Raw genomic sequence first — 24,250 nt, 5'->3', positions numbered from 1 at the left:
GAAATAAAGGTAGTTATAAGGTTTTTAATTTGTCTTAAAAAAAGAACTACATTTACCATTAGGCAGCCTGTTGTTCACTAGGCAGCCTGATCACGTCTATACTTTCCACAACAAATTTGTGTTTCCGCGTTCGAGTTTTGTGCTCTGATTGGCCAGGTCATGTGACATGTGCGCCAATCGTGGGACGGCAAGTTCTGCACCTATTTCCGGGTCGAACAGCCTGCAAACTACCTAACGCCTAGTTTATCACTGGTTAAGCTTAGGCGACTCTTTCGCAGTTGGTTAAGGTTAGAGTTTGGAATCAGGGCAGGCGTTCTATCGCCATGCTCTAAGACAAACTCTAACCATAACCAACTTCGAAAGAGCGCCTAAGCTTAACCATCCAAAAACTTGCAGTCCCACGATTGGGCGTGCATGTCACATGACCTGGCCAATCAGAGACGCGGAAACACGACTTTGTTGTGGAAAATATTCAGGCAGCCTGTTCAGTGCTGTCGCCTGATCCACGTCACGGCTAGCTACGGCTAGCTTGCTAGCCGGCATGATGCATGCAGTGCACAGGTCTGAGAAGAGGACCTGCACATTTTACTCGGTCCCGAAACTCCTCTACATGCCCGATCTAAAATGGTTAACGACAATAGACATTGCTAACGTCTAGTACTTATGGACACGACAGTAGTAGTTATAAGGTTTTTGAGCTTGTAACGTTAGTTAGCTATCGTGCTATCAGCCGGCTGTGACGTGTATAACGTTGTTCTTTTGCTACCTTTACGATTAATTGCGAATATTTTCATGTTGAGCTATAGATTGTGGATAAATACGCACAGAAAGGTACACCATGCCAACGTTAATGCTTTATTTATCTAAAACGAGCCGATTTATAAATGGTCAATGGGGAAATACATTAAGTGGAACAGAGGGTGGAACAGGAAAAAACGCAAATGATTTAACCACTACACCTCCCTATACATGCAGCCTAGATAACGTTACATTCGTGAAGTGGTCACTTGATAAATTAACAACATTGCAATTTCATTTAACATAGCAGATTTTTTTTTAGGATAGTCTACCTAAAATAGAAGCATTAATTAAAAAGACAAATAAACTTAGAAGCTTCCAGCCATCATCTTGGCAAGTTGGCAATTTACCAGAGCTTTGCTGCTGGCCCAACAGTGCCCCCCTGTGGTCACAATAGATTACTTGATCTGCAGGGAAGTTGAGCAATAATACTAAGCATTCACTCAATAGGTTGACAAATACTTTATTTCCCCCCATTTCTATTTCAAATCTGACAGGTTTCTGATTAACTGAGCACCAATTTCACTTTCCATCTCCATCTGTTCAACGTACTGCAGAATATTGGCCAAAACATGTTCATAATTTATGTCCAGGATTATCATGGAAAATGATACACTTTTTACACCAGTATATTCAGAAGATTTTCATGTTATGTCAACATGGAATTTTGAGCAATATATCTGAAGGTCTAGTTGTCTTCCACTTCCACATTTGATCCATTCATCCAGCACGGATATTCATTTTCACATTAGCCCCAAGTGAAAAAGTACACGTCTGGCAGGCCTGTCACATTTACAACTTGGACGTTTCCTTTTTCTTTTTTGTAAACAGTGCAATGCAAAACAGAGTGTATGTAGGGATATAAACTTTATATAGTTTTTAAGTTTTTGTGTGTGTTGTTTTTAGCCTTCGAAGAGCTTTTTGAAGGCAGAGCTGATCTCCTGGATCATGTCTGAGGTGGTGGTGGCTCTGCCATGTTTGTGGAACGCCTGACTGTTGCATTGTCTGGTCAGAGCACAGGCCCCGAACGCTGCCACCATCGATGGGCTCACACTGGAGGAGGAGGAGGAGGAGGGAGACAGGTTTACAGAACGGTTAGGAAGCCTAATCCTCAACAAATATCTGCATGACAATATAAAACACAAAATAAAACAAAGGTCACAGATGGGAAGCATTCTCCCATAAGCATTCCGATTTACACAATAATGGTTGGTAGTGGTGTAACAATGTTTGGTAGTGGTTGTAACATGGTTGGTAGTAGTTCTAACATGGTTGGTAGTGGTTGTAATGTAACGGAGGTACCGCAGTCTATCCACAGTCTGTGGACGTTAAGCGGTACTGCAAGTAAACTCACTCCCCAGAGGCATCCAGACCCAATAGCAAGAAGTGAATTCACCTCTTGGTACAGTGGTCTGTGATGCCGGCCGCGGCGGCGCGGGAGACCGGGGTTCAACTCCCACTCAGGGCGATCCCTTAACAGGGGTCGAATCGAAACACAATGCAGAGTAAGATCACACCGGCTACACTAACATGGTTGGTAGTGGTTCTAACATGGTTGGTAGTGGTTCTAACATGGTTGGTAGTGGTTCTAACATGGTTGGTAGTGGTTCTAACATGGTTGGTAGTGGTTCTAACATGGTTGGTAGTGGTTCTAACATGGTTGGTAGTGGTTCTAACATGGTGTAATGGTACACAAAAACCAAGGTTCGGTACAGGTTTTCGGTACAGTGGGGGAAAGTTTGGCTTTCCATGTTCCACTCAGGGGTGATGTGTGCAGTAACTAATTGTACTTGTAGGGCTGTCAACGAATATTCTATATTGAGATTAATAATCGACTTGTAAAAAAAATAAAATTATTATTATTATATTAGATTGTGAAAGAAAACAGCCCCCGGTGGGCGGTCATTAGTGGTTAACATACCGTATTTGTTCGGTACACTACACAGCCGTTCGGTACGGTACGGTACACACTGAAACGGTTCGGTACGGATACGTGTACCTTTACACCCCTAGTTGGTAGTGGTTCTAACATGGTTGGTTATGGTTGTAACATGGTTGGTAATGGTTTTTTTATTTATTTTTTATTTTTTATTTTATCCTATTTTTCTCCGCCAGATTACCACCCTCGACTTCCCTCCCGCTAACTCAGCCAAACGAGTTAGTATGACGACCGGCCCGAGCCGCAGGCAATGCTGACTCCGGGAGTCGAGACCGCAGCCTCTTGCATTGGTGACGAGCGCAATCTCCGCTACGCCATCCGACCGCCGGTTGGTAGTGGTTGTAACATGGTTGGTAGTGGTTGTAACATGGTTGGTAGTGGTTGTAACATGGTTGGTAGTGGTTGTAACATGGTTGGTAGTGGTTGTAACATGGTTGGTAGTGGTTGTAACATGGTTGGTAGTGGTTGTAACATGGTTGGTATAATTGGTTGTAACATGGTTATTAGAGGTTCTAACATGGTTGGTAGTGGTTCTAACATGGTTGGTAGTGGTTGAAGAAAGAGTTGAGGAAATACAGTTCATGTCAAAAAGTTAAATAATTAAATTAATCAAACGCACTTATCACCAAGTTTAACACTATGATCGCCGCGGACAAGTTTTCACGTCATTCCTAGCCATGCTCATTCTGCCGAAGACGCCGTAACTCGTCTTTGATGTCAATATTTCAAAAATCTGTCATCGAAATCATATTTCCTTTTCGGAGCCCTGAGACACACTGCTGATCTCCTCTCAACTCTCTAGCGGTTCAAGAGTGCCATCTGGTGGCCGATCGGCAGATCGCCAACCGGAAATCACCCTTTGACCCGGAAGTGCTCACTCCATATGTGGTCCGACCACTCGCTATAGCTCCCGCGACTCCATCTTGAAACACTGGATAATAGATCGCTCGCCCTAACTCAATAAACAACGTTATTTGGACGTATATACTATTATACAACCTGGAAATGGATCGGGCATTTCTACATCCCATAATAGAAAAAAATCTGTTCCACGCTCGTCTGCCAGCGGCGCGAGGAAGCCACGGTAAGATTCAGCGTTATTTTCTAACGTATTCTATACTAACTGATCTGATGAACATATGACCCACTCTGGATGAATCATCTAACGCTGCCCACGGAATTATAAACGATCCCCCGCCCATCCGGTCATCATCAGATGATGCGTAGAAACGTCTAGAACCACGTCCAGTTGAATTTTTTTTTATCTCGCACAGATTCCTACCAAACTGTATTTGATCATCAATATAATGCATTTGGGGCTATAAATCACGTTCTGAAGAAAGCTGCAGAAAACGATAAAAACATACTTATACTTTAGACCATATTTTAGTATGAATATGTGAATGAAAAAGTTTAACGTTGCTACACCCTGAACAATACATATAGGACATTGAATGGGCCATAATAATGGCAATTTAGCAATAGAATAAAAAAAGTTATAGCCCTGCAAAGAAGGGGAACTTCTCCATAGACAAATAGAGCTGGCGAGGGATGGTAAATTATGAATTTAACCCATGGCGATTAAAGTGTTAAACTGCTGATTCAATGTTCACAGTGGTATTTCTTATATATAATTTTGGCACTGTTAACACTTTGAATGCCACGAGGTGGCGCCAGAGGTAGCGCTTCAATGCCACCATCGGCGCCAATTTTACGCTTAATATCGCCTAATCTATGTTTTAAATTATGGCTATGTGTCTAATCTGCCCGTCGCTTATCAAAGAATCCTTTTCCAGTCAGTGCTGTCAAGGCAGATTGGTTTTTTATCGCTTCATTTACGTTTGAGAGCATTTTGAAAAGCACCCGTTTTGAGGTAAAAAACAGTTCATTCTGGACCATTCTATGATAATCGTCTTTTACTGGAATATTCCAGAACGTTGATATTTGTCGGCCTATTTATGAATAGTTTTCAAATAAACGCTAGATGATCAATTTATACGTGCACGCAAGCACATCCGAGCCGCGCACGGATAATTGCCGTGTTTATTTCCTCTTGGACTTTTACAGTGAAACCGAAAGAGCCCATTTCACAAAACAGCCTATATCTTCATCAAAATTAGTCTGATTATCCTAACACTGATAACATAGATTCCTTACCTGACATCAGATGGTATCCAACTGGTATATTCCAATTCCTGATCACCATTCGAAAAAATCGATAAGTGTATGCATCCAACGTGTGTACAGTGCAGTACATGATTCTGCGGGGCTGAGAGGCTCCAGAATGAACTGTGATAACCCCGGCTGCATCAGTGGACTGGAAAATGTGGAGTACAGGATTTTTTTCCCCATCCATTTTCATTGAGTCCATTCCAAAATCCCTTATGTCATCTGGGAGACGATAGGGGGCGCTTTTTTCCACATCTGATCGCCGGCGGCGCTCGGGTATACTCGGGTAGGCTCGCGTGATGCAATATGATTTCAGATCGCTAAAAAAAAATTACAAAAAAATTCAGAGAAATCTCGTGAGTGGCTTTCAACATAACTATCGGAAACCCGAGATATCTCGTGAGTGGCAGTGAAAGTGTTAAGGAACTGGCATCGTTTCAGTAGTATCGGATTTGGCACCGCAATCGTGGAAAGATTCTAACGATACCCAACCCTACTGCCAGTCCGGCGTGTGTGTATATATATATGTGTGTGTGTGGAAAGATTCTAACGATACCCAACCCTACTGCCAGTCCGGCGTGTGTGTATGTGTGTATGTGTGTATGTATGTATGTATGTATGTATGTATGTATGTATGTATGTATGTATGTATGTATGTATGTATGTATGTATGTGTGTACGTGTGTGTGTGTGTGTGTGTGTGTGTGTGTGTGTGTGTGTGTGTGTGTGTGTGTGTGTGTGTGTGTGTGTGTGTGTGTGTGTGTGTGCAGTACCTTTTGGCCACGCCTGCCGAGGCAGCATAGGCCCAGTGTGCGAAGACACCCAGAGCTCCGGACAGAAGGTCACCCTGCCCTCCACACCTCCGCCCACTGCCCTCCACACTGCATACGATCACTGGCAACAGGGAGACACAGGTGAGTTGCACGTGCAAAGGTTTCAACCAGCTAAACGAAGGGTGTGAGTGTGTGAGCGTAAAGGTCTTTGTTGTGGTGTCTAGGTCGTGTAAATGGTCATAATAAAAACATAAAAAAGGTTTAAAGCCCCCTTTTTTGACATATCAGTGTGAGGTATATTCTCATACATTCTTGAAGAGTTTGATTTGTTGATGTAAAATACACTATTTTGAACGTTCTCCAACTAATTTAAATCAGAATATAGAGTTTACTCCAGAACATGAACAAATAAACTCATATTTAACTCACACTATATAATGTTAGTCCTTGTAAAAACATGTCTCCATTCTTATTTGTGGTCATAGGGCTACCTTTCCTTTTCTACTTATTTATGTTTACATTTGGATCACTGATTGGGTCATTAAAGAAAAATCATTGGGCCTCATGCATGAACATTCTCTTATTTTTCGTCCTAAATATCACGAGAAAAGTGTATGAGAAATCAACGTTGAATTCATGAATGGTCTGATAAGAACCCACCTGCAACTTTAACCTTCTGTATTGTCACAGTGAGAGGGTTACCCCTTTGGCAGTGAAAGGGTTAACGTGTGTTCTAGAAGCGTGGGTTTAATAATACTGACCCTTGCTGCCGTCCGAGATGAGATCCTGTTCTCCTTTGAGCACAACGGTGACGTTACCCATGGCCACGCTGAGCTGCAGGACGCTGCGCTGGTAGTCGCTGCTGTCCATGGGTTCGTGGTGCTGAAACGGTATCATGACGACACACACACAACAGTCATTCATTATTTGTTAAATGATTTGCATTTGTACCAAGAATGTTGGTACCGTCAAGGATGTATAACCCTTTCACTGCGACAATACAGAAGGTTAACCCTTTCCAGGGTTCCCACAGACATTGCAAAATGAAATGTAAGGACTTTCAAGTACTTTTCCAAGCACTATTTCTCATTTTAAAATGAACTTTCACTTTTAAATGCTGATTTTATAGAAGAAAATTAAAAATTATATTTCTTGATTCAGAACAACTTTATCATGGATGAACAAAACTTTCAATGAGAATGGTTCCAAAATTCCAAGGACTTTTTAAGCACCTTGTTAAAAAATGGGCTGTTTTCAAGGAATTACAGGCCTTGACTTTTTTTTGTCAAAAATCAAGCACTTTAAGCACTTCAAGGACCTTGTGCGAACCCTGCCTTTCACTGCCACGCGACAACAGGTTAACTCTTTCACTACTCTGTAGTGGGGTAGTGAAAGGTTAACCTTCTGTATTGTGGTAGTGAAAAGGTTAAATGGTTTGCTCAGTGATTGGCTGAACTTTGCTGAGGGGGCGCGACCCACCAGCGCCTCGTAGAGTCGGGTGAACTCCATGAAGTTAGGTGTGAGGATGCCCTTTTGGTAGCCATGGATGACCGACGGTTGCTGTGAAACTAGCCATAATCCATCCTGTTGAAGGAACACGCACACACGCAGGCTCACGCACACACACACGCACACGCAGGCACACACACAGACCAGTGAACACAAGTCTATATTTGCAAACTAAATCCAATCTGTTCTACGGCCAGTGCTTGTTTAATCCAAGACAACATACTCACTGCATCGATGACAATAGGAATATCTCTTGCTTTAGACTTCTCTATCACCTCCTGAAAAGGGAAAAACAAAAACAGCATTTTAACCCTTTCACAACTACACTACAGAAGGTTAACCTTTCACTACCACACTACAGAAGGTTAACCTTTCACTACCACACTACAGAAGGTTAACCTTTCACTACCACACTACAGAAGGTTAACCTTTCACTACCACACTACAGAAGTGTGGTGGTGAAAGGGTTAACCCTTTGTCGCCTGGCAGTGCAAGGGTTAACCTACTGTATTGTCGCAGTGAAAGGGTTAACCCTTTGGTAGTGTGGTAGTAAAAGGGTTAAGGTTCATATGAGGCTACAAGTATTACTTGGGGCGGCTTTGGCTCAGGGGTAGAGCGGGTCGTCCAATGATCGAAGGGTTGGTGGTTCGAATCCCGCTCAAGCCCATGTCCATCCCATTGCCGTTGTGTCCTTGGGCAAGACACTTAACCTACTTGCCTCGTATGAATGTGTATGCATGTGAATGAATGTTGGTGGTGGTCGGAGGGGCTGTAGGCGATGATTATTCGCCACGCTTCCGTGAGTCTGCCTCAGGGCAGCTCTGGCTGCAATTGTAGCTTACCACCACCGGTATGACTGTGTATGAACGAATAATGGACTCTGTAAGCACTCTGGGGTCACTGGGGTGTCATGAAGAGCGCTATATAAATCCAATCCATTATTATTATTATTACAACACAAGTACTTCACAGTTGATCCCATAAAAAGGCACTTGATTGCCTTTTGACATATATATTGTATTTTCCATGAATATGTGAAAATGTGTGTGGGTTTAAGATTGTGGACAAGATGATGGTGTGTGTGTGTGTGTAGGGCTGCTGCGATCATTATTATGCATTTGGTCACACCAGTGTGTTTTAGGGTTGCCGTCTAATTAGGTTCTAATTTTTTAAATAAACCAACAGAGATTAATACCTTCCATCACTTTTCTATCTGTTCATTTGACGGACAGATCAACGTAGTGCATTGATCGGTCTGGACTAGAGTGGTGCTCTGAGCTCTTCTCCAGTCCAGCTTTCCCTGATCTGTGTTATCAGGGTTTAGTCTGAAATATTTCCAAATCCTCCACTCTGACGTACCCCGATGATAATCCCCCCTTTATTTGTTTCCCCTTCTCAGGTGCCGCCCGCCCCTTCCTGTAGAGAGTGCTGATTACCCGATGATGATGGCAGCTGAGGGCAATCACTCATTAAGGGGCGGGTGGATAAAATCTGAGATGATGCACACTCATGACCTTCTGCCATGTCCATTGGAGTGGATATTGTGTTGGCCTTATTGCCATTGCCACTATTGAGTGGATTGAATGTAAACTGGAGTAAACTCATGGCGGCATGGTGGTGTAGTGGTTAACACTGTCGCCCCACAGCTAGAAGGTCCAGGGTTCGATTCCTGCTTGGGGACCAGGTTTCCGCGTTGCCAGGTACCCAGGTGGGGTATCTCCCAGGCCTTTCTGTGTGGAGTTTGTATATTCTCCCCGTGTTCGCAAGGGTCCCCCCCCCCCGATAAGAGAAACCCAATGAAAAAACATGCACAATAGATCGCTAACGCTGTCGCGTCCCTGGCGAAGACGGACAGGAGCACTTGGAATGGTCCCCGGGGCGCGGCCCCATGCCGACGCCCCTATCTGCTCCCGGCTGCCCTTGGGGGGGAAGGACGACGGGTCAAGTGCAGAGACTCAATCGCATCGGCGACCCAACTTATTGAATGCGTGTGTGTTCCTGTGTGTGTGTTCCTGTGTGTGTGCCGCCCATCGCATGTGTGTCTGCCTGCATGCTGAATAAAGACTTCTCCAAAGTCCAGTTATTATTATTATATGTTGTGTTGGCCTTTTTGCCATTTCCACTAAGCTGTGTGGATTGTGTTGTGTTGGTTTTGGTCCACTATTGTGTGGGAATAGGTGAACAGGAGGTTCACGCTTATTTTGAATAGCCTTATTGTGTTTATGTTATTGCTGGGTGGTTCCCAGAGTGCCAACCATGTGGCTTTTGGTTGTGTCCGGTGACACTAAGTCACTTGTGTGTGTTTAGTGTTTCCCCTTGTTTTACCCTTTTAGTGGGGTTATTGGTCAGAGGGTTACCTTTTGCCTTGTTTGTTCATCTTATTGTATATTCCTGTTTTGTTCTCCCTTTCCCTTGTGACAATTTGTGTTGGTAGGTTTCATTCCCCATTGTTTAATAAATATCATTTACTTTTGAGAACGCTTTATTATTTCCTCCTACCGGGACCCGTGCTAAATGCACTCACTGAGCGGGTTGGAGGTTCTCAAACAACCCTGTTCAGGTACATTTATATTATTATAGACCTTTGTATGTGACATCCACTATCGTTCTTTCTCTCCTTCACGCAAAGTTAAAGCTAGTGGAAACCTAAAAATAGCTGCTGTCTGTAGGGGAGCTCCAGTAGCTCACCGCGTACCTCGAACGCTATTTCGGCGTCGGGGACAACCGTGCGCGTCACGGATCTGGGGTAGCGAGTTCGACTCCCGGACAAGCCGTACTTTCTCAGAGTGTCTTTCCCCCCATCTATACCCCCATTCAACCTGTTTCTGTCGGTCATACTTGACCAGAAAAAAGCGATAAACGCAAAAAGAACCAGCTGACTGGTCAAAGTTTAAAAAAAATAAATAGCTGCTGTCCGCGCAGACACACTCCGCCCCCTGGTACACGATCACCTACACCACCTTAAATCCAAGGGCCGCCAGCTCGAACGGCTATCCAATAAAACCGGTCTCACTGTCCATAAAGATGCCTACAGACAACATCAACAGCTCTACAAAGACGCCCTCAACTCTGCACGCTCCTCCCACTACTCTGCTATCATACAGTCTGGCAGCAACAACCCCAGGACTCTGTTTTCCACCATCAACACACTTCTTAAACCCTCTGACGCAATCTCCTGTTCCTTCACTGTCAGTAAATGTGTCTCCTATCTGTCACATCTCCAAACAAAAATTGACTAAATCCACACCCAACTAACAATTGCCTCCGCCAACACTATCTCCCCTCCGGATTCAACCCCCCCTCCACCGCCCAACCCCCCTTTTACATCCTTCACTGAAATCACCGCATCGGACCTATCCTCCATTCTCTCTACAATGAAAACTTCAACCTGCATCCTGGACCCTATCCCCTCCATCCTAGTCAAGGCATGTCTCCCTGCCCTTTCTCCCCTAATCACCTCCATCGTAAACTCCTCTCTGACCACTGGCCTATTTCCCCCCGCCCTCAAAATTGCTTCCGTCACCCCCTTACTAAAATAACCCGGACTCAACCCTGAAACCCTTGATAATTTCTGCCCCATTTCCAACCTCCCCTTCCTCTCAAAAATAATTGAGCGAGCCATTGCCTCCCAATTAAAATCCTACCTCGACAACGATAACCTTTATGATACCTTTCAATCCGGAATCCGCACCAGACACAGCACCGAAACTGCTCTTCTAAAGGTCACCAACGACATACTCCTCTCTGCCGACTCTGGTTCCCTCTCCATCCTCATCCTCCTAGACCTCAGCGCTGCTTTTGACACCATCAGTCACCCCATCCTCATCACTCGTCTCCAGTCCTCCGTTGGCATCTCCGGAATCCCCCTCACCTTGCTCCAATCATACCTCTCATACAGGCACCAATTCATCTCCATCAACAACTGCAAATACCCCACTGCTCCCATCACTCATGGTGTCCCCCAAGCCTCAGTACTTGGTCCCCTGCTCTTCATCCTCTACATCCTTCCACTTGGTCTGATTCTCCGCCAACATGGCCTCCGTTTTCATTGTTATGCAGACAACACTCGGCTCTACCTCTCCACCAAGACTATCACTCCAGCCACTCTCTCCACCCTCACCACCTGCCTCACAGACATCAAAACATGGATGCAAAATAACTTTCTCAAACTAAACTGCAATAAATCAGAAATCATCATTATCGGTCCAAAATCCCTCACCAGCCACACCCAGGATTTCTCCCTAAATATTGATGGTTCCATTGTCACCCCCTCCACTCACGTCCGTAACCTTGGCATCATCCTGGACTCCACCCTTTCTTTCCTCCCCCATGTGAACCACATAACCAAAACGGCCTTCTACCACCTCCGGAACATTGCTCGTCTCCGCCCCTCCCTATCACTCTCCGCTGCTGAAACACTGGTTCATGCATTCATATCATCAAGACTGGATTACTGTAACAGCATCCTCTACGGCTCACCAAACACTATCCTCAATAAACTCCAATATGTCCAAAACTCTGCTGCCCGCATGCTCACCTCCACCAGTCGCTCTGATCACATCACCCCTGTCCTCCACAAACTCCACTGGCTTCCAATCAAATACAGGATAGGATACATATACTCATCACATTTAAAGCCCTCAACAACCTTGCCCCTCCCTACCTGTCCGACCTCCTCCACCGTCACACGCCCACCCGTCGCCTTAGGTCTGCAGATGCCAACCTCCTAACACCTCCCACGACCAGGCTCCGGACCTGGGGCGACAGGGCCTTTGCTGCTGCTGCCCCCTCCCTCTGGAATGCCCTCCCCAGCCATATCCGTGATGCAAACACCCTGACATCTTTTAAATCAGCCCTCAAAACCCACCTTTTCAATCTTGCTTTTGACCTCTAATTCTGTCGGTTTTATTTTATTTTGTCATGTATTATTTTTGTTCTGTTTTGTTCTGTTTTTTGTTTTGCCATAGTTTTGTCTCTCCTACCCATGTAAAGCGTCTTTGAGCACCTGGAAAAGCGCTATATAAGATAGATGTATTATTATTATTATTATTATTATAACACCAGGCTTGCCGCGGTAGTTGGCAGAGCTCAGAGCAACACTAGAGACTCTAGCCACCCAAACAACTGCCTCTTTGCACTGCTGTGGTCAGGCAAGAGCTACCGGAGTCTCATGGCCAGTACAGAGAGACTCAAAAGGAGCTTCTATCCCCAGGCAAGCACTACCGGAGTCTCATGGCCACAGCCAGTACAGAGAGACTCAAAAGGAGCTTCTTTCCCCAGGCAAGCGCTACCGGAGTCTCATGGCCAGTACAGAGAGACTCAAAAGGAGCTTCTAACCCCAGGCCATCAGGATGCTCAATGACTCTATGCAACACTAACCGATCCATCTACATTCATTGCACACACATCCACATGCACACACTTTAAACACTTAACACACCATATTCTATTTATTTATTACTCAAATATTTCCACTACATCTCTACCTCATTGTAGCATTTTTGTTGCATTTTGTAGTTTAGTTTTGTATATATATATTATATTTTGTATAGTGTTTGGTCTTTATTCTTTAAACTTTATTTTTACTGTATGAAGCACAATCTCAGGAGGCTCATACAGAACCAAGCATTTCACTGTAATGTACCTTATATGTGACAAATAATGTGGTTGAATGTGATCAATGTTGTGCTGTGAGAACAGTCTTATGTTTGCAGGTTAAGTATTTAATGTTCGCTATTGCCTCTTTAGGTCAAGGTCATCTTATCAAACAGGAAATGCTCAAGTGGCCCCCTCACCTACCTCCCTCCTTCTCCACCTTTCTTCTCTCTCTCCCTCTGGTTCTCACTCTCCCTTTTTCCCTTTCCTTCTCTCTCCCTTATTTATTGTTGTCCTTGTATACTATTGCTACTGTAATTTTTTTTATTTACTTGTATGCATGTACATAACCTTGTTTTTGTAACAGCCTCCCACCCCCCCCCCCACCCCACCCCCTTCCATCAAAAGGCCTTTGCTTTTTGATCAGGCTGCTTTTGTATATAAGAATTTGTTCTTAATTGCTTGCCTGGGTAAATAAAGGTTAAATAAATAAAGTGAAACCTAGTTCTATGCATTAAACTCTCACTGTTTGGTGGAACAAGATGGCTGCTCTGGCCAGAAATCACATCACTCTATGGTGCGACTGGCGATGTTAGCAGCCCACTAAACTCTCTTGAACTCAGGTTGTCAATTCAAAACAGAGATCGTTTAATTTGTTGCTGTGATATTTTTCTTTTGTTTCATTGGGTAAATAAATAAATATGAACATAAAACAAATAATTATAATTATCATATACAAAAATATATATATATATATAAAAAGATTATTTGCTTGTCGCAGCGGTCCTATCTGAGTGTCATCACATTCGGGTGTTTTTGAGAGTGCAGAGAGTGCTTCACGTGCCTTGGTGGTCTTCAGTACCGTGTCCTCTCTCCCTAGTCCTGGCCCCACCACCAGGCTGTGGAGTCTTGGGAGCCATTTCTCTATCTCCTCCACTGCATTCGGGCTGTCCCTTAAAAAAACAAAAACACACTGTTTGCCATGCACAGTTTTCTGGATAATATCTCATATCGTGGTTAAGCTCTTATTCGGATAAGCTATTATTAGTATATGCATCTTCACTCCCCCGCTCGCAGATATCCCTGTAGCTGTGGATAAACAAGATATTCTGAAGGTTGCCGTGACAACAGAGATTACACAAACCACAACAAACGGCGAACGGGATAAGTTGTTGTTTACAATATTTATACAATCCAGACACCTTTACTTGTGTTCCTTATATTCCGTATCGGAGCTTATCGGGTTATTGGAAATGTCATGTCATGTTCGCGCACACCACATCAAAAGCGGAATACTCTATAGTAACCTGAGTAACGACTGGATAACTGAGGCGCATGTAAAAACGCACCCAAAGTGCAATGTCAAAATAAGAAAGATAAGAACAAGGAAGATAAAGCAAGGTCAGTTTTTTTTTTATTAAAACGTGCCTTCACACCGTTTCACAACACTGAATGTGCATTAACCCTTTCACTAACACATTACCAAATGGTTAACCCTTTCACTGTGACAATACGGAAGGTTACCCCTTTCACTGCCACACTACCAAATGGTTAACCCTTTCACTGTGACAATACGGAAGGTTACCCCTTTCACTACCACACTACAGAAGGTTAACTAACCCTTTCACTACCACACTACAGACGGTTAACCTTTCACTACCAAACTACAGAAGGTTAACCCTTTCACTACCACACTACAGAAGGTTAACCTTTCACTACCACACTACAGAAGGTTAACCCTTTCACTACCACACTACAGACGGTTAACCTTTCACTACCACACTATAGAAGGTTAACTCTTTCACTACCACACTACAGAATGTCCTAGCCTCCCTACACTGGCTCCCAGTCCCACTTAGAATAGACTTCAAAATCCTCCTCCTCACCTTTAAGGCACTATCGGGTGCAGCACCCCTATACATCACCGAGCTCATCACCCCCTACGCAGCACCCAGGTCACTAAGATCCTCCAACCAGGCTCGGCTGGTCCCCCCCCGCACCAGACTCAAAAAGAGAGGTGATCGCTCCTTCAAGGCCGTGGCCCCCAAGCTATGGAACCAGCTTCCCCTGGAGATCCGATCTGCCCCCTCGCTGGAGACATTTAAGGCCCGTCTAAAAACCCACTTCTATTCCCTGGCATTCAATAAACCCTGATTCTCCCACACCCTAACTCACACACTCCCATGTAATTTTATCCTGCCCCCTCCCTCTTGTATCTCTTCTTATGCTCCTCTGTCCCCTGTGTGCTACTGTACTTTGTGTTCCCCTATCCGTGTGTTGTCCTACTGTCCTATTCTCTGAATGTACTGTCTTGTCCTGCTGTGCCTTTTTGTATTTTTGTATTTGTGTATTTTATATTAGGTCATTGATTTTAAGCTTTGATTGTACAGCACTTTGGTTGGCTCTTGTGCTTTTAAATGTGCTATATAAATAAATTACTTTACTTGACTAGAATGTTAACCCTTTCACTACCACACTACAGACAGTTAGCCCTTTCACTACCACACTACAGACGGTTAACCTTTCACTACCACATTACAGAAGGTTAACCCTTTCACTACCACACTACAGACGGTTAGCCTTCCACTACCACACTACAAAAGGTTAACCCTTTCACTACCACACTACAGACAGTTAGCCCTTTCACTACCACACTACAGACGGTTAACCTTTCACCGCCACACTACAGAAGGTTAACCCTTTCACTACCACATTACAGACGGTTAGCCTTTCACTACCACACTACAGAAGGTTAACCCTTTCACTACCACACTACAGAAGGTTAACCCTTTCACTACCACACTACAGACGGTTAACCCTTTCACAACCACATTACAGAAGGTTAACCCTTTCACTACCACACTACAGACGGTTAGCCTTCCACTACCACACTACAGAAGGTTAACCCTTTCACTACCACACTACAGACAGTTAGCCCTTTCACTACCACACTACAGACGGTTAACCTTTCACTACCACACTACAGAAGGTTAACCCTTTCACTACCACATTACAGACGGTTAGCCTTTCACTACCACACTACAGAAGGTTAACCCTTTCACTACCACACTACAGACGGTTGGGTTGACAGCGTGTACTTACAACACAGGATGCACTATGAGCTCTGGGCTGTATGACTTGATGACGGGGGCGGCGTCCCGGGTGCAGAAAACGTGGGACAGATCAGCACCCTGGACAGAGAGAGCAAAGCGTGAGACGGTCAGTGAGTGACCCTCCAGCCCTCCCACTGAAATACTAAACCATTAATGATAAGATACTTCACAAAACGCTTTAAAATACCACTTATTTACAGCTTTCAGGGCAGAGATATGTAGACCTGCTTGCGTGTATTGTGAATGAATGTTCCTTGTGTGTGTTTGTTTGGGGGGGGGTTTATATTTTATCTTGATATAATATCAGTGTAATTTTGCTTCCTGGTGAATGCCACATGCAAGCCCCTAGAGGGTTTTTAGGCAATTCTCCTACACATCCCTTTGTGGATTGTATTGTATTATATATGTCATTGTTTTTACTCTCAATGATTTTACACTCAATCAAAGAGGGCAATTTTTCTAGAGATGTCAATATGGCGCTTATATCTGTTTTACTTAAGAAGGATAAGGACCCCACCGAATGTGGCAGCTACAGGCCCCTAAGTCTCCTCGGAGCCGATCTTAAGCTATATGCCAAGGTTCTAGCCACCAGACTTCAAAAGCACATGACATCTCTAGTTCACCCTGATCAGACCGGCTTCATAAGAGGCCGCCTGGTTACTGACAAAGAAAGGCGACCTTAGCAATTGGGCAAATTACAGAGGGATCACACTGCTATCAGTGCCAGGGAACATTTTTAACAGAGTCATCTTGAACAGGATGAAGGACCTCATCGATGCACAACTCCGTGATGAGCAAGCTGGTTTCCGCAAGGACCGATCCTGCACAGACCAAATTGCAGTGCTGCGCATCATCGTGGAGCAGTCGATAGTGGACCTCGCCCGGAGTCGCCCCTATACATAAACTTTGTGGACTATGAGAAAGCCTTTGACAGCCTATACAGAGAGACCCTCTGGAAGCTTCTCCGACATTACGGGGTGCCGACCAAGATTGTTTCCATCATCAGGAACTCCTATGAGGGACTGACATGCAAGGTGGTCCACGGATGGCAGCTCACAGAGGCATTCCAAATGAGGACCGGGGTCAGACAAGGTTGTCTACTCTCGCCCTTCCTCTTCCTGCTGGCCATTGACTGGATAATGAAGACCTCCACAGCACAGAGAAGGTACGGGATTCAGTGGACACCTTGGACGCAACTGGACGACTTGGACTATGCTGACGATTTGGCACTACTGTCGGACACCCAACAACAGATGCAGGAGAAGACCAACAACGTGGCATCCACTTCCGCGCAAGTGGGACTCAACATCCACAAAGGCAAGACTAAGATCCTCAAGACCAATGCAGCAAACAACACCAACGCAATCATGCTGGATGGCGAGGCTTTGGAAGAAGTTGAAGCCTTTACCTACCTTGGCAGTGTTATTGACAAGCAGGGCGGCACAGATGCTGACATTAGAGCACGAATAAGGAAAGCACGTACAGCATTCGTGCAATTACGGAACATCTGGAGCTCAAAATAACTGACTTCCAACACCAAAGTTAGATTCTTTAACACCAACGTCAAGGCAGTCCTACTATACGGAGCAGAGACGTGGAGAACTACAGCTGCAACCATCAGGAAAGTGCAGGTCTTCATTAACAGCTGCCTGCGGAAGATCATCCACATCCGATGGTCAGACACCATCAGCAACTGCGAACTCTGGCAGAGAACAAACCAGCTGCCCGCTGAAGTAGAAATTAAGAAACGCAGATGGCGCTGGATAGGCCACACCCTGCGAAAGCCTGCAAGTACCATCACCAGACAAGCCCCAACATGGAACCCGCAGGGCAAGCGGAAAAGGGGCCGCCCAAGAAACACCTGGCGCAGAGACCTGGAGACAGACACCAAGACCATGAAGATGACCTGGAACCAACTGGAGAGAACAGCTCAAGACAGAGATGCTTGGAGATCACTTGTTGACGGCCTATGCCCCAGAAGGGGTAGCAGGCGTAAGTAAGTAAGTGGTTACTGACAACATCAGACGGTTACTGCACGTGATTAATGCCAGCAAGGATATTGCAATCCCTACAGCGGTCATGTCCTTGGAGATGAAGGCATTTGACAGATTGGAGTAGTCTTACTTATGGGCAGTTCTCAGAAGGATGGTGTTGGGTGAGGGTTTCATTCATATGATCAAAGTTCTATACACTGGGCCTTCGGCCATGATCTTAATGGGAAAGTTCTGTTCACCACTCTTCTCTGTCTCGCGCTCTTCTAGACAGGGTTGTCCTCTTAGTCCCGGACTCTTCGCTTTATCCCTCGAACCTCTAGCTCAATACATAAGACAATCCCAAATTATATCTCCTATTTCAATTCAGGGCACACATCACCATATTAGCTTATACGCAGATGATGTACTACTGTTTATGCAGAATCCCTCCGTCTCTCTACCTCATCTGCTCGGCATGATGGATGAATTTGGCAGCCTGTCCGGCTTTAAGATCAACTGGCCAAAATCTGCTTTTCTTCCACTTAATGAGCCTGCGAAGGCTACCATCCTACCGGCAAACATACTTATGGTGGAGCACTTTAAATGTCTCGGGATTGAAATATTCCCCACTATTAGCCAGACGGTAAGGTATAATTACTCCAGCTTGGGTGACAGGATTACGAATGACTTTAACAGATGGTCCAAATAAAAAAATGCATTACAGGCCCGTGCGTCAATAATTAAAATGAATATTTTACCCAGAATTAACTTTATCAGCTCCATGCTCCCGTTACCTCCTCCTGCTGGTTACTGGCAGAAATTGCACTCTGCCTCATATAAATTCGTTTGGAACAATAAACGCCCACGCTTGAAGAGATCAACTGCCCAAAGGAGTAAACTCGATGGGGGCTTAGCATTTCCAGACTTTAAATATTATTTTCAAGCTTTCTCTCTGAGACCTTTGATCACTTGGTTTGACGCTCAAGCAGCTGTATCTTGGCGACCATTGGAGAAGTTGGTGTCCCCATATAGACTTCAGGATATTGTGTATACCAACATATCAATTAAACAATGTAAATTACGATTTGGCCCTCTTATCACACGTGATCCAGACTTGGCGTGACACTCAGAAAGTGGGTACAAAACGCCATCAATGGCACACGCATTCCCCTCTATTTAATAACAATCTTCTCCTTATTGGACAACAACCTATTAGATACCCTATGTCATAGTATTGTTAACTGACTACAAGAGGAGTATACGTTACGACATGTTTACGACAGTTACAGTAAGTGGGAGTGGCGCGAGAGGCAGGGATTGTTGGGATTGAGGAACCACCTGAGGTAGTAATAAAGCGTCTTGTTTACCAACCAACTGTTCTGTTGTCCGTTAATATCTAAGATATTACATGGTGTCAGAAGTGGTCGAGGATGGCAAAGTTTCAACCACCAGAGAGTTTTTGTTTCGAGAAACCCGCCGAATGGTCAGACTGGAAGAAACGGTTTACACGGTACAGGACAGCTACTAAGTTGGACAAAGAAGAAGGTCCAGTTCAAGTAAGCACGCTGGTGTATGCGCTCGGGAAGGAAGCAGAGAACATTCTCAGCTCTTTTACCTACGGGGAAGAGGAAGATGATTCGCAGTATGATGTTATACTGGCGAAATTTGATGCATATTTCATCCCGAGACGCAACGTTATACATGAACGGGCGTGTTTCAACCAGAGAGTGCAGCGTGCGGGAGAGCGCGCAGATACATTCATCCGCGCACTATATGAGCTGTCGGAACATTGCAACTTCGGAACGGCTCGTGAGGAAAACATAAGAGACAGAATCGTGGTGGGGATTCTAGATAAGGGTCTGTCTCAGAGGCTACAGCTGATCCCTAACCTCACTCTGGAGATGACTGTACAGAGGAGGTAAAAGCTCAAGTTAACCAGCAGGGGGAGCAGGCTTACGCTGTGCAAGAAGTAGCACAACGGCATAACAGAGGTGCAACACAGAAGTGGCGACACCCACAGAGAGAGAGGCGCCAGGAGAGAGAGAGTGAGAATGACCACAGGAAGTGCTGGCGGTGCGGCAAAATGCCACACAGTCAGCAGGATGACTGCCCAGCAAGGAGGTCTAACTGCAATAATTGTGGGAAGAGTGGACACTGGGGAAAAGTGTGCAAAAGCAAGCAGGTGAGGGAAGTGACTGAGGGTGAGGGATCAGAAGATGGACAGTATTATTATCTGGGGCTCAGTTAATAGCATACCTCAAAATGATAATGAATGGACAGTCACATTAGAGATTGGCAGCTCACCTGTAGAATTTAAAATAGATACTGGAGCCGATTGTTGTATCATAAGTGAAACTGTGTACAAAACACTGGAGCCAAAACGGGTCCTACAGAGGCCAAAGAAGGTGCTGAGTGGTCCAGGGGGTGGATTGAACTGTTTAGGGCAGTTTATGACTCAGACCAGCTACAAGGGGAAAACATACACATGCAGGCTCTATGTCATTAGGGGGCAGAGTGTGAATAACCTACTCAGCAGGCCAGTAGCTGTAGCTATGGGGTTAGTAAAGCGAGTGGGCGAGGTCAACACCAGGGAACAGGAGTTTGGCCTACTGAAAACACAGCCTGTGAAGATAGCTCTAAAGGACAATGCCCAGCCCTATGCAGTATGCACAGCACGCCGGGTCCCCATACCGCTCCTGAGTGCAGTGAAAGAGGAGTTGGAGAGGATGGAAGCCAACGACATCATTGAAGCCGTGACTGACCCAACAGAGTGGTGCGCACCCATGGTGCCAGTCCCGAAAAAGTCTGGAAGAGCACGCATCTGTGTGGACTTAAAGAAGCTTAATAAGGCTATCAAAAGGGAGAGATTCATCTTGCCGACATCAGAGGGGATGGTAGCTCAGCTCAGCGGCTCCACAGTCTTCTCATCACTTGACGCAGCGTCAGGGTTCTGGCAGATCCCACTGGACAAAGACAGCCAGAGGTTAACCACCTTCATCACACCGTACGGAAGGTACTGTTTCAAACGTCTTCCCTTTGGGATAAGCAGTGCACCTGAGATATTTCAGAGGAAGATGGTGGAGACGCTGGAAGGGCTGGACGGCCTTGCCGTCTACATGGACGACATCATCATCCATGGCAGCAACACTAGCGAACATGATGAGCGGCTGCAGAAGGTTCTGGATCGGCTAGAGTCTGCAGGCCTGAAGCTGCACGATGAGAAGTGTGTGCTGAGAAAGGAGGAGCTGCACTTCCTGGGTCAGGTGATCAACAAAGATGGTGTACGACCCGACCCAGCCAAAGTGTCTGCAGTCAGCAAACTGGAACCACCAGAAAACGTGCAGGAACTAAAGAGAGCACTCGGCATGATCAATTACCTGGGGAAATATATTCCAGACCTCGCCACAGTGGGCCAGCCACTATATGCACTGTTAAAAGCAGACTCAGTGTGGATGTGGGGTCCGGCGCAACAAGCAGCCTTTGAGCGAGTTAAAGAGCTCCTCACAACGTCACCTACCCTGGTGTACTATGATGTTAACAGGAGCACAGTGGTCTCAGCAGACGCAAGCAGTTATGGGATAGGCGGTGTCCTGCTGCAGCTCCATGGCGAGGACTGGAGACCAGTAGCATACTGCTCAAGGCGACTGAGCGACGCTGAAACCAGGTACGCTCAGATAGAGAAAGAGTGCCTGGCGAGCGTGTGGGCGTGTGAGAGGTTTCAGATGTATCTCTATGGCCTGCCAGCATTCAAACTGATTACGGATCACAAACCCCTCATCCCACTGATGAACTCCAGGGATCTCGACAATGTGCCACTCCGCTGCCAGCGACCTCATGCGGTTGATGAGGTTCAACCCGGAGGCTGAGTATGCACCGGGGAAAACGCTGGTGGTGGCAGACACACTGTCCAGGAGCCCACAGGCAGACAAGGGGCTCAGTAGGGACACAGACGTGGAGTGTTACGTAGCAGCTGTGATGAGCAACATTCCAGTATCGCCGAAAAAGATAGACAGCATCCGCGCGGAGACGGCGGCGGACGAGCAGCTCCAAGAAGTGATCAGGTACATACAAGAGGGGTGGCCTGAACACCTAGCACATATAAACACCTGTGTTAGGGAGTACTTTCCCGTTAGGAACGAACTGTCTATGCACGATGGGGTAGTGACCAGAGGGAGTAGAATAGTGATACCAGGGAGATTGAGGTCGGATATACTAGAATGCATACATGAGGGCCATCAAGGTCTTAACAAGTGCAGAGACAGGGCCAACACTTCGGTGTGGTGGCCTGGCATAGCCACACAGATCACACACAAAGTTGAGAACTGCATGTACTGTCGTGAGCAGAGGAGAGCACAGAACAGGGAGCCTCTCCTGTCAACACCTCTCCCAGACAGGCCGTGGAAGAGAATTGGCATAGATTTATGTGAACATGAGAGAGAGAGTTACCTAGTCATAGCTGACTACTACTCTAGATACCTGGAGATACTCCACATGCCTACCACGACTAGTGCACATGTGATCTTGAAGCTGAGAGCCACGTTTGCCCGGCACGGAATACCGGAGGAGGTTGTCAGTGACAACGGACCGCAGTTCAGCAGTGATGTCTTCAGAGGCTTTGCCTGTGACATGGACTTTAAGCACACAACCTCTAGTCCCCACAACCCACAAGGAAACGGTTATGCTGAACGTGCAGTCCAAACGGCCAAGGGGATTCTGAGACAAAAGGACCCCCTACTTGCTTTAATGGTTTACCGTTCTTCTCCACACAGCAGTACGGGTGTCAGTCCGGCAGAGCTCCTAATGGGCAGGAAAATCAGGACGACACTGCCCACTCTGGCCAAGAACCTGCAACCAAGGTGGCCGAACAAACATCACGTCAGAGCTCGAGATGCTGCGGAGAAGAGCAAACAGGCCTTCTACTATAACAAACGCCATGGCGTGAGAGAGCTCACACCACTGCAGCGAGGAGACCATGTTCTCACCAGACTGGACAATCAAAAGACCTGGTCCACACCTGCAGTAGTGGCAGGTGAGAGCGTTACACAGAGGTCTTATCTCATCGAGACAGAGCAGGGTGCTCTGTACAGGCGTAACCGTCGACATCTCCAAGCAGTGCCCGTAGCGGGGCCTCCAGCGAATGATGACACAAATCCCGGGAATGACACACCTGACATTCAGATGAGCCCAAACCATGGCTCGCCTGGTCCAACAAGGAACACTGATGGACTGATCCAAACCAGGTCTGGTAGACCTGTTAAACCTGTCCAGAGACTTGACCTGTGAGGGGAGAGTTCAATAATAATTTTTTTTGAAGGGTGTTGATAAAAAAAAAAAAAAGGGAGATGTCATGGTTATTGATGTGTTGATACTGTTAAAGAGAAGATATCAAAGTTATTGATATGTGTTGATATTGTTAAAAGGAAAAAGGGAGATGTCATAGTATTGTTAACTGACTACAAGAGGAGTATACGTTACGACATGTTTACGACAGTTACAGTAAGTGGGAGTGGCGCGAGAGGCAGGGATTGTTGGGATTGAGGAACCACCTGAGGTAGTAATAAAGCGTCTTGTTTACCAACCAACTGTTCCGTTGTCCGTTAATATCTAAGATATTACACCCTAGATGGGAAAAGAAAGGCATACACACATTGGGGGATATCTTCGATAACTCTGGTCTCCGCTTTTCAGGATATATCCAACGGATATGATCTCCCCGGAACCTCCTTTTTCTTTTATTTACAAATAAGAGCAGCTCTGAAGGCTCATGGCGTGCCACGGGATGCTCCACTAGTGCATCACCGCTTTCACAAATTATTTTATGACAAAGAGACATCGAGAGGCTTCGTTTCTGACTTTTATCACCATTTACTCATGTCCTTGTATAAAGACCTTCCCCTGGATACGATTTGGAGAAATGTCCCGGAGTTGGATGTAGATTTTGATTGGGATGCAGTCTGGGAAAATGTTCGGTTATCCTCACACAACCCAGATCACCAACAGATTCACCTAAATTTTATTCACAGGACTTATTTAACCCCTAGACGATTGAATTCAATGGGTCTCAGACCTGACTCTTTATGTACCTTGTGTCCAAACGGCGCCACAGGTACATTTATGCATATGTACTGGGAATGCCCTCCTGTTGTGAGTTTTTGGTAAAATGTTACATATCAGCTCTCAGACATTTTCTCTTTAACCATACCTGTATCTCCTTCTGTATTATTATTGAATGATCTCTCTCAATTACCGACCTCTATACAGGTGAAAAGACTCATTTTGGCCGGCCTCACAGCCGCAAAAAAATGTATTGCCTCACGTTGGTTTCACCCAGACAAACTCTGCCCGAAGGTATGGTTTCTCACCTACCTTGATGTGATCTAT

General features: G+C 45.6%; 1 protein-coding gene across 1 annotated transcript in view; it reads right to left on the bottom strand.

Moving 5' to 3' along the window:
- Positions 1-842: 842 nt before the first annotated feature.
- The window catches only part of naxd (NAD(P)HX dehydratase), a 35,555-nt gene continuing 12,147 nt past the window's right edge, over positions 843-24,250 (bottom strand). Inside the window, exons 6-12 of the mRNA XM_084315100.1 lie at positions 15,886-15,974; positions 13,628-13,736; positions 7,416-7,466; positions 7,159-7,263; positions 6,441-6,561; positions 5,680-5,800; positions 843-1,851 (exon numbers count right to left, since the gene is read on the bottom strand). Of these exons, the coding sequence (XP_084171226.1) occupies positions 1,701-1,851; positions 5,680-5,800; positions 6,441-6,561; positions 7,159-7,263; positions 7,416-7,466; positions 13,628-13,736; positions 15,886-15,974 (747 nt within the window). The 3' untranslated portion in view covers positions 843-1,700. The remainder of the gene's footprint in view (positions 1,852-5,679; positions 5,801-6,440; positions 6,562-7,158; positions 7,264-7,415; positions 7,467-13,627; positions 13,737-15,885; positions 15,975-24,250) is intronic.

Source organism: Notolepis coatsorum (genome assembly GCF_963971535.1).
Source record: "Notolepis coatsorum genome assembly, chromosome: 5".
Lineage (NCBI taxonomy): Eukaryota > Metazoa > Chordata > Actinopteri > Aulopiformes > Paralepididae > Notolepis > Notolepis coatsorum.
The sequence above is the reverse complement of the archived record's forward strand: the minus strand, read 5'-3'. Positions and strand labels throughout refer to the sequence as shown.